The 16,297-nt window shown below is 39.6% G+C and overlaps 2 protein-coding genes across 2 annotated transcripts in view; both read left to right on the forward strand.

Moving 5' to 3' along the window:
* On the forward strand, positions 1 to 8,025 carry wdr6 (WD repeat domain 6). The gene is made up of 7 exons (XM_086159648.1): positions 1 to 92; positions 308 to 461; positions 580 to 705; positions 1,079 to 3,833; positions 4,468 to 4,545; positions 4,825 to 4,941; positions 5,955 to 8,025. The coding sequence occupies exons 2-7, from the start codon at positions 308 to 310 to the stop codon at positions 6,961 to 6,963; spliced, it is 4,239 nt and encodes a 1,412-aa protein (XP_086015774.1). The 5' UTR covers positions 1 to 92; the 3' UTR covers positions 6,964 to 8,025.
* slc26a6.1 (solute carrier family 26 member 6, tandem duplicate 1) overlaps positions 7,402 to 16,297 on the forward strand; it is a 21,561-nt gene continuing 12,665 nt past the window's right edge. The window contains 7 exon segments of the mRNA XM_086159993.1: positions 7,402 to 7,485; positions 8,927 to 9,013; positions 10,046 to 10,242; positions 13,963 to 14,070; positions 14,202 to 14,341; positions 14,784 to 14,879; positions 15,198 to 15,439. Of these exon segments, the coding sequence (XP_086016119.1) occupies positions 10,208 to 10,242; positions 13,963 to 14,070; positions 14,202 to 14,341; positions 14,784 to 14,879; positions 15,198 to 15,439 (621 nt within the window). The 5' untranslated portion in view covers positions 7,402 to 7,485; positions 8,927 to 9,013; positions 10,046 to 10,207.

Consider the following 16,297-nt stretch of genomic DNA (forward strand, 5'->3'; position numbering starts at 1 on the left):
AAACAAACGCATGTCTGGTCGCGGATGAGAATAAGATGTCTTGATTACCGAGGTGAAAACGTCGCTGGAGTTATTTTGGGCAGCCTGTGAATGTAAGTCAATGAGCGTCATTTAACAAAAATATCAATTTCATTGATTGTATTTTACGAAGAATCGCTGACAGATAGTTAAGCTAAAGTGAGCAGAGGAGCTAATGGCGGTAGTCGTCAACAGAGACTTCAGTCACCCAAATCTCTGCTGTTAAGATAAAACACTCAATTCGTTGAAAACTCCTATCTATATATATCAGCCATGAACCACTGTGTAGATGCTGCTGATGCCGATGATGCAGACGAAGATAATGATGTTTCAGGGTTCGATGATGTCTTCAACGGAGCTCACCCATTTTGAGATGGAAACCGCAGCACTTGTAGCCCCAGTGACAGCTCTGGAGTTCCTTCATGATTCAATGTTACTCACAGGTCAGTAAAATCTATCAAAATATATTGAATTATACTGAAAAACTATCCTAATGCAAGACAGTTATGTCCAATTAAGTCCACAGTGCGAATTTAACCAAGTTACTATTTCTCATCGCAGGTGAAGGTCCAGTATTGACAGTGTATCGTCTTCAGCCTCGACCGACTGCCTGTGCCTACCTGAATGTACTCCAGCAATACAGAATCCATGGCATAAGACCAAGGACCTTTGGGAATAAGGAACATGGTTAGCCAGAGTTTATGATTCATTTTAGTAACTTTTGTTCATCTGTTATTTTGAGAGATTTTTAGAGGTTTCAAAATGGGCTCATAACAACTCATAGCTGAGTTTGTCTGAGTGTGAAGATCCCTGTTAGTATTTCTAAAGTAGCAGCTAAACCTCCTTGGTTTCAAAACAAAGTAAATACTATTAATCACATTACATCAGCCTGAAAAATACAATTAAGTGATACAACAATGTGTACAACACAAAGAACACTGACACATCCACAGTAAATTAGCTATACTGTACACTTAGCTGTAACCGCCCTTTGGTTATTTATCCAGAGTTTAATTGTTTACTCTCATAAACTAACAAAAATAATTATTTCAAACTCTAGGATTGAGGTCAACCGAGCCCAACTCCTGCGACCTGGCAGTATTTGGTGGAAAGGCTGTTCAACTGGTGAGAATCCACGATGGCGAGCATCTGCACTTAGAGGTCTGGGGACCCCTCATGCTGCTTCAGGACTGGGCCCTGGATCTCCGCTGGCTCCCTGGGGAAGAACACTCACTTGTATGTGTGGCTGTAGCCCACAATAGTGCACTGCTTCTTGATCTCAGCACAGGATGTGCATTGGCCCAGCGCTCCTGCTTGGAAGGGTGTCTTCTTTACTCAAGCCTTCTCCTGGTTCATGAATGTTGGATGGACACCGTCTTAGTGGGAGGAACTGTTTTTAACCAGCTTGTTCTGTGGAAGCCTGGCGTAAGCAGCAGGGATGGAGAGCCGAATCATTCTGACCACAAAGCTCCAGTTGAAAGGCGATTGCTGGGGCACCAAGGGGTCATCTTCAGCATTGCCTACCTGCCAGAGAAAGGTTGGCTTGCCTCAGCCTCTGATGACCGAAGTGTGAGGCTTTGGACTGTAGGTGCTTTAGGGGGACCTGAAGGGGAATGTGGTGACTTGAACCCAACTTGTTTGATGGTCCTGTTTGGACATCAAGCAAGGGTATTCTCCGTGCATCTCTCTCCAGGAAGACTGTTCAGTGCTGGAGAGGATGGGTCCTGTTTGGTTTGGGACTACGCTGGAGGTGGGACCGTGGTTCACAATTTGAAGGGACACAGAGCAGGAGGGATTCGTGCTCTGGCAATCAGTGAGGGAGCATTAAATGAAGAAACCCAAGAGAAATGGGTAGCAACAGGGGGGGCTGATGGAGGGGTGAGGTTATGGAGGACAAAGGAAAGTAAACAGAATGAGGAGAAGCTGGAGGAGACACTGGTCGAGAAGCTAACAGACTTGAAATTTTCCGGGAGTGGCACGCCTAAAGTTGTTCGTTTGGTAGATGAAGAACATGGAAGTACAAACTGGAGCCAGACTAGGTGTGTTGTATGTACTGATCAAGGAACTGTTTACCAATTCTGCAACTGGCAGTGGGAAGTTATGTGGCAAGGGACCCCTGAATTTCAGTCCTATTGTGTGATGGAATTGACTGCCATCAGAATGAAAGACTCTGCTACAAAGTTTTATTTGTGTGCTGTGGGGAACCTCAGTGGGTCCATCCAGGTCTTCCAGATCTATCATCCTCAATCAGGAATTCTTCTTAAAGCAGGATCAGGAAAGATTCACAGTGTGATTTGGCAAGAGGGAGAAAATGGTGTATATTTACTTGCATCAGGTGCTGATGGTCTCGTCTATCGCTGGTATGTTCAGTTAAGATTAAATGAAAACTGTTTGACAGAACTTCTTGTAAAATCCCTCCCTCCTTTTCTACTGCCCCCATGTGCCAAGCGTTGGCTAACAACTACTGTGTGCCTTCACTCCACAACACAAGCAGCAATGTGGGTTTGCGGTGACAGGAGAGGCTCCTTGCTTTTGTTTCAGGAAGGAGCCAATTTTGAGCAAAAGAGTAGAGACAAAGAACACACACCTCCTGAGGAAAACGGCAGTGATGTTGAAGGAGAAATTGATCTTAAGGAGAGGACAGAAAGAAACCAATTGCCTAACCTAGTACTGCAGCCACAAAGCTGCCTGTTTGGCGTTCATGGAAAACAGGGAGTAACTTCTATTTGTGAATACCAGGGGCTGTTCTACAGCACAGGGAGGGACGGCTGCGTGCGTGTTTTTCGGATAAATCAAACATCAGCAGAAAAACTTACAGAGAGTGAAAAGTACAGGCCTCAACTGGAAATTCTTAGAGTCCAACGGGCCTGTAAAGGTATGCAGTGGTTGGAGAGGGTTTTGATACTGAAGCCGGACATTTCAGAAGAAGTGAAGGATGTTAGAAATAAAACTGAGAGTTGCTATGACACGTTTCCTTTCCGTGAAAAGCTAGGTGTTTTACAGCAGTGCAGCGAAGACAGAAATGTTAAAGATGAAGCCTTAACGATAGGGAACAAGGGAGTAGAAGCTAGGTTTGTCATCCTCGGCTTTCACGCTGTCCACTTTGTGGTGTGGGATCCAGTAAGGCAGGAAAGGTGTTTAGCTGTGCCTTGTGGTGGCGGCCATCGCTCGTGGAGTCTCTGGCCTCTCTGCAAAAGGGTTTGGCCTGGATATGGAGCGCTGGTCTTCATCAAGCAAGGGGCTGTCCTAGCCTCCAAACCTCCTGGAGAGGGGTCAGGCTGGGCCGCTAATGCATCAAAGGCTGGAGGGTTGGGGCTGAGGGAGGGCATCCATGGAAAGGGGATTGGATGTGTTTGTCGGCTAGGCAGAGTGAGAGGAATTAGGAGTGGGATTCCGAAGAGGGCAACAATAACAGGAATGGCTCAAAATGACAAAGATGGAGAGAGGGGGAGTGAGGAGCAGTGGGAAATATTGGTGACAGGGGGGGAAGACACAACCTTAACTGTCCTGGCAATTCATCCCAACTCTGGAAGGATCGAGGTTCTCTCAGTAATCACTGACCACATCTCAGGCGTTCGGACCATGGCAGTGGTGACGTGTACACAGAGAGGGAATAAAAACCAGTCTCTCTCTGCCCTGCTTGTCTCAGCCAGCGGCAGGGCGCAAATGCAGTGTTACCGACTGTTAATCAGTTGGGACCAGCAGAGACTGGTTCCCTCCTGCCAGGTGATTCAAGTGTCCAGTCACAGATTGGACGAACAGTGGGAGAGGAGGCAGAACCGACACAAGACGGTTAAAATGAATCCAGAAACAAGGCAAGTTTATAAGAGGCATGATTGGAAACTGAATCGACTCATTGTTTTGTGTAGCACATACCTGTATGATGAAATGTGAAAAGATGACTGAAAGAAATAATTCAACCTTTAAGAAAATTTCCCTGAATTCCAGTAGCAAGTGTTGGAATTGAATGTCTGTCTCTGTGTAGCGGTAGCTAAAACTATGCCTGCTGCTCGGTAGCTAGCAGAATGAATGGGACCCGAAGTCCACTACTGTTAACAGTATACACATTCAAATATAGAAAAATGTTGTTTTTGTGTTTTTAAAAATAAATACTTAGCTATAACTATTTTCTTGACCCATCACCTGAGCGTATTGATTGCACAGCATCGATCAGTTGATGGTCCGCTATATAAAAACATCAGTTCAATTAGATACTCCACTGCAATGAGTGGATCAAAAGTTACACCAATGTAAGGAAAAATCATTCTGCTGATTCTTGGAAACTGCTGAAGTTGAGTTTCCTAATGTTTGTGTCCATAAATCTGTTAGAGATTTTCCATTTGCAGGGGATTGGAGAGTTGAATTGTAAAGGAAAAAGTAGCCTCTTAACATTTTCCTCAAAAATTTCTTGTGGACATTGCCTTACAATCTTCTTCTGTGTGGTTTTAGGTACATGTCTATAGCAGTGGTGGCAGAGAGGACAGATTGCCATCTTCTGGCTCTAGCCTGCAGTGACGGAGCTGTCAGGTTGTTGTCAATTATTGTGAAATAAAACCTTTTTTACTTTCTAAAACATATCTTTCTCTTGAAATGCAGAGAGGCAATGTAATATAAATATATCTTTGCAATAGTCATAAATATTTTTGTTGGTGAAAAGGTTGCAAGAAGACATACGAATTAATGATGATGTTAATGCATTGCTTGATGGCTACCATTCTTGCACAAAAGCATTGATTCCTTCTCTTGTCATTTGGTATGTTTTACATCACTCTGTTTGTGTTACATACTGTCATTATTGTCTTCCAGATTGTTCTCGGTTTGTGAAGATAAACATCAAATAGATATGTGGTGGGAGACATTTTATCACCAGCGCTGTGTGCTTAGTGTCGCTGCCTGCAGTCTGGAATATGGAGAAGGCAACAGGTGAGCACAAAATTCATGTTGTGGTTTGTTTTTGTTCTTCAAACTTCTCCATGCTGGTGAAAGCACTGACTGTATACATTACGTTTTTGGGTTTCCCAAATATATTGGTGCATTTCGGTAAACATTTGGGAATCTTTCTTTTTTGCCACAATCGTTCACTTCTATTCAGGTTGGTTGCATCTAAAATACTTATTTTATCATTTTGGCCATCATTTAAGAATGTGTGCTTTCTCAGTAATGTAATTTAAATAAATGCCAGGAATTGACCTTGGTCTAACACCTCACAATTACATACTACTGATAAAATGGATCCTAAAGCTTAAGATGTGAATCCCAATGATAAAACCATTTTTATCTCATCAGGAACACAAGGAGGTAAGCAGTTTCCTACTTTTTGACCCAAAGGATTTCTGATAATAGAATTTTTTTAATTGAATCCAATTTACAGAGTAAGCGAGAAGGAAAAAAGTTATCTTATGTCTTATTTTTTTATGGCTGTCTTGCCCAACTCTCTGCATCCTCTTCTCTCATACCAACTAATTTTCATGTCCTCTCTCACTCCATCTATATATCTCCTCTTCGGTCTTTCTCAAGGCCTCCTGCCTAGCATCCTTTTATCTCTTCTCTATACATGTCCAAACTATCTCAGTCTGTACTCTCTGTCCTCTATCTCCAAAATATATAATGTCTTGTCCCTCTAGTGGACTCAAACCTGATCCTATCCACCCCATCACTCCTAGAGAGAACCTTAACATAATTTCTGTAACCTCCAGCTCCGCCTACTGTCTAGTTGCTACTATCGAAGAATAAGTATTGTAATAGTCTGTTTAAATCTAGGGTCGTTGGTACTGTCTCAGAAATGACCACATCTCCTGTACTCCTCTAAAGGTGTTTCATGAACAAGTGACATTATAGTAATGCTATTAGGACACAATCATTTTTTACCAAACAATAAAATGAATAAATGAAGCAGAGGTCCATTGAAGTTTCATCAGTTACCATCTCTCTTTCAGCTATAAACTGCTATTCAGTGCTGCAACAGATGGGAAAATCACCGTGTGGGATCTGACCAACTATTGTTCTTCTTCTATATCAACTGGAATTCCACCAATCCCCTGTCTCGACATTCCTGCCCACCAGAGCGGCGTTAACTCATTGGCTGTTCGGACAGAGAAAACAGAGCACCAAGATGATGGTTGCCTGGTAACTGTTTCCAGCGGCGGGGATGATGGACAGCTCACAGTGTCCACAATAAGGGTACTCTACAAAGATAAAGGCCGGAGCGGAGGGTTTTCGAAGATATCTTTGCAAACTCAAAGCCATCTTCAGATTCAGCTTCTCTCTCAGTTGCATGTTCAACTGGCCCATGCAGCTCCCCTGACTGCCCTGAAGTTCCTTAGTCCAGGCTTCATAGTTACCACTTCCTCAGATCAAAGGGTTTGCCTGTGGAGAGTCAACAGTACTGGTATCAACCACCACAGGGTGCTGTGCTCCCATGTAGCAGATGCTGCTGGACTTGATGTTTGGGAAGGACAGGTGATGGAGGAGGAGGAGGCAGCAGATGCCAAGAGGAAGACAAGGTTTAAGTCTGATCTGGAGACATCAACCAAGGGAGGGAGAATGTGCCAGACAGGATTAGAAGCAAGCGGTGAGACAGGTGGGAGGTTCACGAAGGAGCAGGAAGCACATGACAAATCTGATTGGGAAGAACGTGTTGAAGCAGCAAGTGAGACAGATGAGCAAGTTTGTGAGATGAGAGATGAGGAAGCAAAGGTAACCTTTGAGCCTGACAGCCAGAGTGACACTGAGAGAGAGGTAAACACTGATTTCAGGGTCAAGCGTTCCTATGAGACAAGAAGGGTGAAGACATGGTGGGTGCTTGTCTGTGGCCAAGGTTTCCAGCTGGTTCGAGTTAGAAACACACATACTGGTGAAGAGACGAGGGCAGAGGGTCAAAGAAAAAAAGAGAAGGAATGGGAAAAAATTCAGGTAACTTTCCAAAAAAAAATCAACCGAAATTGATTTAAAAGCTATAAGTATTTCTAACATTGGAATTTGTCAAGGTTGTAAATGTAGGATTTGTATTATTGCTGCTCATGTTATTTTTTTTTTCTTTAATTTTTTTAATTGATTTTCACATTGTCTGCTAGGAAATTATTCTTTATTAGAGTGTTCATTCTCTGTTGTGTTACAACTGTTTTTAATGATTGAACACTTTGGTAAAGGCAATATAAAACGAAGCAGAAATTTGAAACAGAAAATTGTTCCAGTTTTAAGTGTGTGAAGAAATACTTGTGAAGAAGTGATTTAAAGAATTGTGTTTTTGGATGATCAAAACCAGATAAAAGAGAAGAAAAAGTCATTTTGCTTCTCACAGAGCATGCAAAGGTAAAAGGAGCTCAGGATGAAAGAAAAGGTAACATTCAACCTATTTCTCATGCTGAATCTTTTGGACAGCTGCCACTTTCCTCAGGGAGCAGCTCTGCATCAAGGAGGGAGGAATGACAGGGATTATTTTCAACCCTGACAACCACTCACAAATTTGTAAGCAATTCACTGAAAGTCTTTGATACATATAACGTATTTGATGCATATAATGTGTGTGTGTGTATAATCAAGGATTGCTTGATTTTTGAATAATCACAAACTTAATTATGTACTATGAAATTCCAATTTACTATTGCTAGAATCTTTTGTGAATGAATTGCCAATCTCGTGCCAGGATGATGTGGAACTCTAAACTATAATTTGCATATTGTGCTGTATCTGAACAGCAATATGACTCATATTTGGTTTCTTGCGCTGATTATACTTGTGCGCTTTTTTTGTAAATTTATTTCCATCATGAAGAAATACCAAAAAATAGATTTTGATCACAATATATGAAGTGGTAAGGTTAGGGTCAGGGTTATTTTCAGGGAAATCCACAAGATTCTTGAAGACTCAAGAAATATCTAACCTTTTTAAAGAATATTTTAGTGTGTGCGTGCACGCACGTATGTCAGTGTTGTTTTACCTCTTTACATTGTATGAAAGCACAAAGTTTTGAGGGTTAATTAAAAAGAAAAGAGGAAACTGACCTAACTTAACACTTTTTACTGTTTTGTATCATGTATGCATGCAATTCAAGAGACAAAAAAAGGGATACATTATCTTCCTGGTGAGAGTAAGTAAAGGAACATTGATTCTTTTTATTACATCTAAGTCTAACATATATCAGATTACACTGTGACAAATGTATTGGTCCTGATCTTCAGATAAAAAAGTCACAGATACATAACCAAATCAATAGCTATATTCGTCACATGAGAGTTAAAGAGAATGCCAGTCTTGTAAATACAGAACAGGAGCAGATCTCGAACTCGCAGCAATTACTGTTGGCTTCAGTACTGTACCTGCTTCGAAAGCAGCATCAGATTCTTGAAGCGTTCAGCCCGAAATTGAGGCGACTGGTGCAGGGGAAGTTCAAAGAAGGAGAAGGTGAAGCTGCGTGAGAAGCTGAGGTTGGTGATGGGACGCAGTGGTGGGAGATGGGTAGTATGAGACGTCTGATACTGAGCCACCTGCCTTTGCTTATTTTGGCATTCTCTGTCTGTAGAAAATGCTGTAAAGTGAGTAAAAAGAAACAAACAAATCTTTGTTTTTTTATTTTGTGTTTTTTTTTTTTAAATGCGAATGAGTGAACTGCTTCCCACATGTGCAATAACACGACTCATATAGCATAGGTAAAAGTGGACAAAGTTACAGCAGGAAAAGCTACCTGCCCCTAAATTCGGACTGGGATTAAGCAATCCCTCCAAACATGACTCGCTGTTTATTTCAGAGAACCAGTTGCAGTTGCCTGGAGAACCTCCTTAAAGAGTGGCTTGCAGTGTTGTTCCTAGCTCCTTACTTGTGAAGAAAACTCTTGACATAAGTGATTTTATAATAATATACAAAGTGACATCTCTCGAAGCTGCTAAGATCATGTGATTTGTTTCAACAGTTGCACCTTGGTGTCATCAAACATAAAACCACGCATGACAGTCTAAATAAAGGACAATGGTTCGAGATCCAGCTTCAACCCACAAATGTAAGGAATGAAAGAAAGCTATGTATTTGACCGCTTGGTGATTCAGAAAATATTAATCTAGGCTAATTCATGGAATTGTAAGTGTAGTGGCATTCATAAGACCCACCAAATGCAATTTTCAAATTGAAATATTAAGTTGGCTGTAAGTGGCTGTAAACCGGGGACAAATGCTTTTCAGAGGATAAACTAGTTACTATCACCCATTCAGTTATCATAAAGTCACTGCTTATATCCAATAACATTTTTAAAATCTAAAAAAAAAAAAAAACCAAAACATTTTATCACCATCTAACTTGCTGAATTTCATACTTTTCAACATAGTCACAAAACAAGACCGAACAGATAGTCTGGGATAGCAGAATTCATTTCTGTGGTTCTCACAAATCCAGCTACTTCCCAAGGTTAATCGTCCAGAATAAATAATCCCATTTAAATTAAATGTTCATCCATTATAAATGCTGCTTATCCTGCATTTAGGGGCTGGAGTGTATCACAGATGTCATTGGGTGAGAGGCAGGGTTCACCTTGGATCAGCCATAAATTGATCGAAGGGCAATGTAAAGAGAAACAACCATTCACTTCCTTCCTTTCAGTGAACCTACTGCATGCTTTTAGACTGTAGGAGTAGAAGGTAACCCACAGAGGCACGGGGGGAGACCATGCAAACTCCACATTTAAAGGTGGATTTCACTCAGTGGTATTAAAACAACATGGCACACATACATTTTGTATTCAAAGGTGTGTGAAAATGGGGTCTTATTTACATGACATTTACACAGTATATTTTGATCATCCTGAAATTTAGACTGAAATGTAAATTCTGAAAAATGACAAGCACTATATCAAGAATGTGATTAAATGAAACATTCTTGCTGTTTTCGTTTGAATTTACCGGTAGTAAATTTAAAGACATTATAAGGAGTGCTCCTCATCTCATCCTACCTGTGCTGTCTGTAGGGCCTGTCAATGGTTGAAATGGTTGAGAGTTAACTTTTTCATCTTTTTCATCTTTGGTCTGGTTCTCATACGGAGTCGATGGAGAAGGTGGTGGAGAAGGTGGTAGGCCAATGGAGGCAAAGGACAATTCAGAGAGAGCCATACCTCCCCAAGGTGACATTGATGTGTCTGAGGCGGGAATAGAGGGACCCAGGTGACACAAAGAGGAGGATTTCTGGTGCTGTCTGCGCTGTCTGTATGTGGCATGGTGGAGGCGCTGGGGAGCCAGGGAGGTAAGAGGGGACTTGGCTGGTGGATATACAAGGTGGGAAATGGGGTAGTAGATAAGTGCTGGAATTAGTATATTGGAAAATTGAGGTTTTGATAAAGATCTGCAGTGATTGCTTCTGATCTGATGGTGAACTTTCTCCAGTAATGACTAAGTGATTTTGGTAATTCCAGAAGTCAATTTGTACTTGTACCGTTGTGTAATTTCTAGTTATTCAAATCATTAAATCTGATTAAAATAAATAATAATAATAAGAAGAAATATTGAAATCATCTCTTTAAAGCTAGGATTTTCTCTGCTGTCTCAGAAATTACTGGACAAAAAAAAAATCATCAAATAATTAGAACAGTTTAAAGTGATATCAATCAGAGGAAGACACAAAGCAAGAATATACCTTAGCAATTAGTAAATATGATTTTTCTTGCTTCTGGTCAAAAATGATGGGATTCTTAACAAAATGTTTACAATCTTTGCAGACATCTTTCAGTATAAAGTTACTGAGAAGGTGTTAAGGATCACCTGTTTTTTTCCCAGTTTGACCAATTACAGGCAGCTGTCCATGTGACATCACCAACTTTGATCCTAAAAACAGAAAGAAAGAAAACTTAGTTGATTCTTACTGATTTTTTTTTCTATACTAGAACAAAGGGAAAACAGTTTGTTTGTGGAGTGTCACTTTTACCACTGATTTACTTTGTTACTACAAAGTAAAACCATCTCAGTATAAGGACATCTTTGAAAAATCTACTTGGCTTTCAAAGAAAATTCTTGTTTTTCTAATTCTTATTTTGATCTGAAAGATTCCATAAAGGCCAGGAAAAAATAAAACAACCATAACAAACAAGCCTTCATTTCACAAGGCCGAAATAATGAACATAACCTTCCTTTAACGTGCATTATGATTAAGAGGGGAACAAATTTAAGGTAATTTACCACATTTTTTCCATCATTATATCAGGAAGGTTCACAATTTCACTAAATAAAAATGATCACGAGCTGTACATGAGGAAAGATGTTAAATGCAATGTAAAGAGTTAAAAGTGGAGATATTTTGAATTAAAATTTGATGAGTCCAAACTAAAAACAAAAATAATTTCATTACATCATTTTGCATGGTGACAGCCAACCTCTGAATATTCACTTTCATGCTTGACTGCATGAACAAAGAAGAATAAAAAACAAGAAAAAGATGGGTTGAATTATTTTGTTTAAAGCAGTATCTAAAACTGATATTTTGATGGATATTAGAAGCTTTTTAAATGCTTGCTTTGTCCCCTCAAGAGTCCATGGAGAAACATGAGAGAAATTCAATAAAGAAACATTGAGCTTAAAGGACTTGTTCATGACACTATCCTCTAAGTTAAAGCTTTGAGGGCAAATTGAAGGACAATACTAGGTAGTAACAGGAGGCTATCATGCAGGTGTAAATGTTCATTTCCTTTTACACTGTCAGAAGGGTTCTTTTGCCTGGTTATTCTAAATTGGGCAAAAAAAATAACCACAAATTCACGTGCCGAGTAACCAGCAATGCAGAACTACACACAGCTGTTTCTTAAACTTGCCTCCGTACATCAGTTCAACACTGAAGAATGGTGCCGATTTACATCCATTAAGCTTCATTCAGACACTGTCCTGCATCCAGTATGAATCCCAAGCATTCAGGATTTTAGAAAATTCCATTTCATGTGATCCTCACTGTTCAACCGTGTCTCCCTAAATTTCCTCTCTTTTCCTCTTGATTTCTTACTTGTTCTTTTTTGTCTATGGAGGTGTCTTCCCTTCATCGGACACCATCAGTGAGCTTTGGTGCAGCAGGTTCTTTCTCTATTTATATCCCCCCTTGGCCTCCCCCCTCACTTGCCTTTACCTTGTCAGCACCAATGCTTTCACTAACCCTGTTGCCTTGTATTATCCATCTAATTGACTTTGTTTCTCAACATACTTTCTCCCTACCTTTTATTTTGAGATAAGATCCCCTTGATACATTTCCCTTTGTTTCCCACCCATTATTTCCCTTTTTTCCCCTCCCCTTTTACTCTCTATTTCAGAGCAACTGTCCACTTCTTTCTCTTTGTTGCAACAGGCGTACAGTGAAATGGGTGTTTGACAAAAGGCAATATGAGATGGGGATTAAATATTAAAATATTCATGGATACCCGCAGTTCTTCATGGGCTTTAGTCCCCACCTAGCCTGTCACTCACACATAAGATGCATACACTTTGACAGTGGTTTATGTCTACCATCCTCTGTGCACCCTTGTCTGCATTTTATCCAACATCTTCTTCATGGTTAGAGACCATCACTTTCTTAGAGTTCAAGTACAGTTTTAATTTGAATTTAATTTTTTTTATTTCAACTTTTTATTTTAAACTCTAGGCTGCTGGCTGACAATAGAACACAGTCATATACACATACTAATTTAAATTGTGTAGCAATAGGCATGATTGATGCTCCCCTCTCTACACATACGTATTAATCTTATCGTGTTATGTGTCTATGCATGTTGAGCAGTTTTGCATTTTTGCTTAGTCGGTGGTTAAGATATTCACACACCGCTGTCAACTCCCTGACACTCACTTTAAAAAGCGGCAAATTGAAAACATGTTGAGTAAACATCATAAAATAAAAACAAAAGATATTAATCTAATTTAACTTTATCTTTGAGGGATTAGAGGGATTTCCATTTTAAGATACCTCAATATAGCACATATTTGACCGTTTTCCATCAAGAATTGTAGGGAAATTTAATGGAATTGGAATATCCCCGCCTCCTATGTTATTGTGCTTTCCATAAATATTACATCCATAGCAGAAATTCAATTAAATGACGCTGAGTGAATGGAATGGAACACAACGTGAATGGAAGTGATTTATTTTAATACAACATTTTTTGGAATGAAATATGCTTCTGCTGTTTCATCATTAGGTTTCATTTTTTTTATTTACGTTATATATTTGCACATACCAAGTTATACTGTTGAAAGAACACTTCTTGCAGAAATTCTTTCACAGCCATTATTGCATTTTTTGCCCTTAGACAGATGATAACTGCAGTATTTTGAAGCATTTCCAATATTCTTAATATTGGAAATGCTTAAGAAGCAAGATATTCATTGTTAAAGCCTCCAGGGGGAGTTCTAGGTATTGACGCACTACTTCCTCATCCATCTGTTATCTAAAGTGGAAATATTCATAAGAAAGTTTGGCACATAGCTCAAAGTATGGGATCTTCAAAATATCATCTGTTAGGGCGTCTGTTGAGGTCCACAGTTGAACAGATGAGTAAACATGCACACACATACAACCAATGGGTCTATGAAAGCCGAGCCCTCTCAATTCAGGTATTCAGAGTGGGGTTGAAAGGGAGGAGAAAAAGGGGCTGTAAACTCTCCGAAATGTTCAGAGTTCAAGGCTGCCTTGCCTGACTCACATGTGAGTTATGAAACCGCATTTCTCTGGGTTTTCGGCAAAAAACATGCATACATGTACAGTGTTGAGCTAATACAGAATAGGTCAGTGTCTCTCTTTTTCTCTTCCTCTCTCATTTACGTTTACCACTGCACCTTTGTGACTGTCCTGTAACCTTCCTCAGACACTTCAGACACATTAAACACATGTTCAGCATTGAAACGGGAACAAAGTAAAAGAGTTCCTGATTGCCAGCAATCAATCAGTTAGATTTCAAATCAACAGCACCAATCAAAACAGCCAACCTTTCTGCAGGCAATCTTATCTTAATGTTGCCCTGGACGAGGCGCAGCTGGAGGTCCTCGGGCAACGAGCAGAAAAGAAGTCACTGTCCTTTTTGGAAAGAGTGAAAGCACAGTGTTGGTGAGTCAAAGCGCTGTCTTGATCTTGCTTGGTAGCAGTTTTGGCCTTCAACCTGAATTCAGGGTCTGGAAATGATTGCACAGCTTTTGAAGTTAAACCAAGTCTATAATTGTGTAAATATGTTTCTCCAGATGTTCAGGTCCGCAGTTGAAGTGTATATTGCTGAGATTATTTCCTGTCCTGTCATGGCTGCCTCGCTACAACGTCAAAGAAAACACCATTGGAGATTTGGTCTGTAGGGTCAGTGTTTGGATGACGCATCTATCACAGCGTGCGGAAATGATGAAATAAAATACCAATTCGATTACAAAACTTTACTCATCTTTAATATTTACAAACCAACGAACTGTAGCCAAAAAGGGCTATGAGCCTCCAAAATCAAGTCAAATTAAAGGCAAAAACAGGGTAGTTTAGTGTCAAAATCACCAAGCTTTCTACAATGTTTATCAACAGTCAAAACAGCCCAAATTCACCAATGAATTTTCAGTCTCTGTTTCCATGACAGACATTCCTAATTCTTCCTCCCCTACAGTTATTCAGAAACTAAAGATACCCAGAAAACCACATTTTTCTGTGTTTAAAACAAAAACGATCACTGATTCATGGATAAATAAGTTCTCCATTATTCTTAGTTCAGATCTGCTTTCAGTTGTATAAGTATCAGTTGCTCATATAAGGCATCTCTGTCTTTCTCTTCCATTTTTCTTTCCCAGGTATGGCTAATTCCATGTTGGCAGGACTTCCCCCAGTCTTTGGTCTGTAGACCTCTATCTATCATCTGATCATATTCGGCACTTCAAGACACCTTTATTGGTGAATGCCAAATGCACAAAACAAATAACCCAATGTAATCATTTTCGGCTCTCTCAAAGTTCAGCGGCTTGCTTACCTAAAAATCTAAAAAATCCAAATTTCAAGTTACTAGTTGCACAGAATATGGGAAAAAACAAAGCCAAAGGCACTTATTTTCTTTAAATATCCAGTACAGTAGTATAGAATTACAATGTACTCCCACATTCCGGTTTATTATTTATTGATTAAAGTCTAATTCTGTTTGACTGTGTGGTTATATATCACATACAAACTAGTAATACAGCAGAGAGAAAAGGGTCATATATACTGTTTACATGTCACAGGTACTTCTGCTGTCCTGGCCATCATGATTGGGTCTGTGACAGCTAATGTGGCGTTGCTTAGCAACAGTGTTGAAGAGAGTAAGGTTCATGTGGAAGCAGTCAAAGTAAATGTGGCTGTTAAACTCACCTTCTTCTGTGGCCTAATTCAGGTGTCCACACACACACACACGCACGAAACAATACTTCATAAACATAACAATGCTATTACCTACCAGGAATCTACTGTATGCGATGTCTGATAATAGAAAAGTACGATATGCAGACATCTATGTTAAGAGGAAATATTTACAAATCATATATTTCATATTAACATTTTGTACTTATATATTTGTATGTATCTTTATACTTTATACATGTAATTAATATATACATATAGTAAAGAGATATTGGCAACGTTAGAAGGTGTGCACTATTCCAACATTTTGCCAATCAGAGGAGGTTTTTCTGAACAAACAATTTTTGACAGATTTGCAACAAGAAAGATTTCCGACTGATGGCTCTAACACATGTGAAACCCTCCCTTTTCTGTATTTTCAACACCATCCTTCCTTCAAATATGTTTCTTGTATAAACTGCATAATCCACGTGTGGATAAAGATGTGTTGCATGTATAACTGAATTGGACTAAAATGAAGGGCCTTCTTCTTTAAAAATTGGTATTCTGTTTGTTATGTTCTGATAATCAAGAAGTGCTTTAGTCAATTCTTAGTTGCTCTTGGATTTGGAGCTCTATTGATAGAAAAAGTGGTCTGCATGTTTCAAAGGATTAATTTGTATATTAAGATAGGAAGATCTATGTTCATTCAATTGTTTGCTCTTGGTATAATAAATGGGTTTTGAACTAATTTTGTCTATATAGCTATAGCTATTACGTCTCTTAATGAGAAATTCTTGTCAATATTTGTTTTTCTCACACACAAGCGTCTCCTCTCGGATTAGTGGTGAAATGGCTTCAAGGGAAGAAAATCAAGCCCAGTTGCCATAAGAAAACGATTTTGAATTAACAATGACCCGGAGGACTGAGAACCTCCACAGACAGCTTTTAATGGGAGGTATTGAAAAGAATAGACAATGTCTGGAGTAATACACCA

Source organism: Fistularia commersonii, chromosome 14, assembly GCF_037954325.1.
Source record: "Fistularia commersonii isolate RoL2024-O1a breed Wild chromosome 14, RoL_Fcom_v1.0, whole genome shotgun sequence".
NCBI classification, from domain to species: Eukaryota; Metazoa; Chordata; class Actinopteri; order Syngnathiformes; family Fistulariidae; genus Fistularia; species Fistularia commersonii.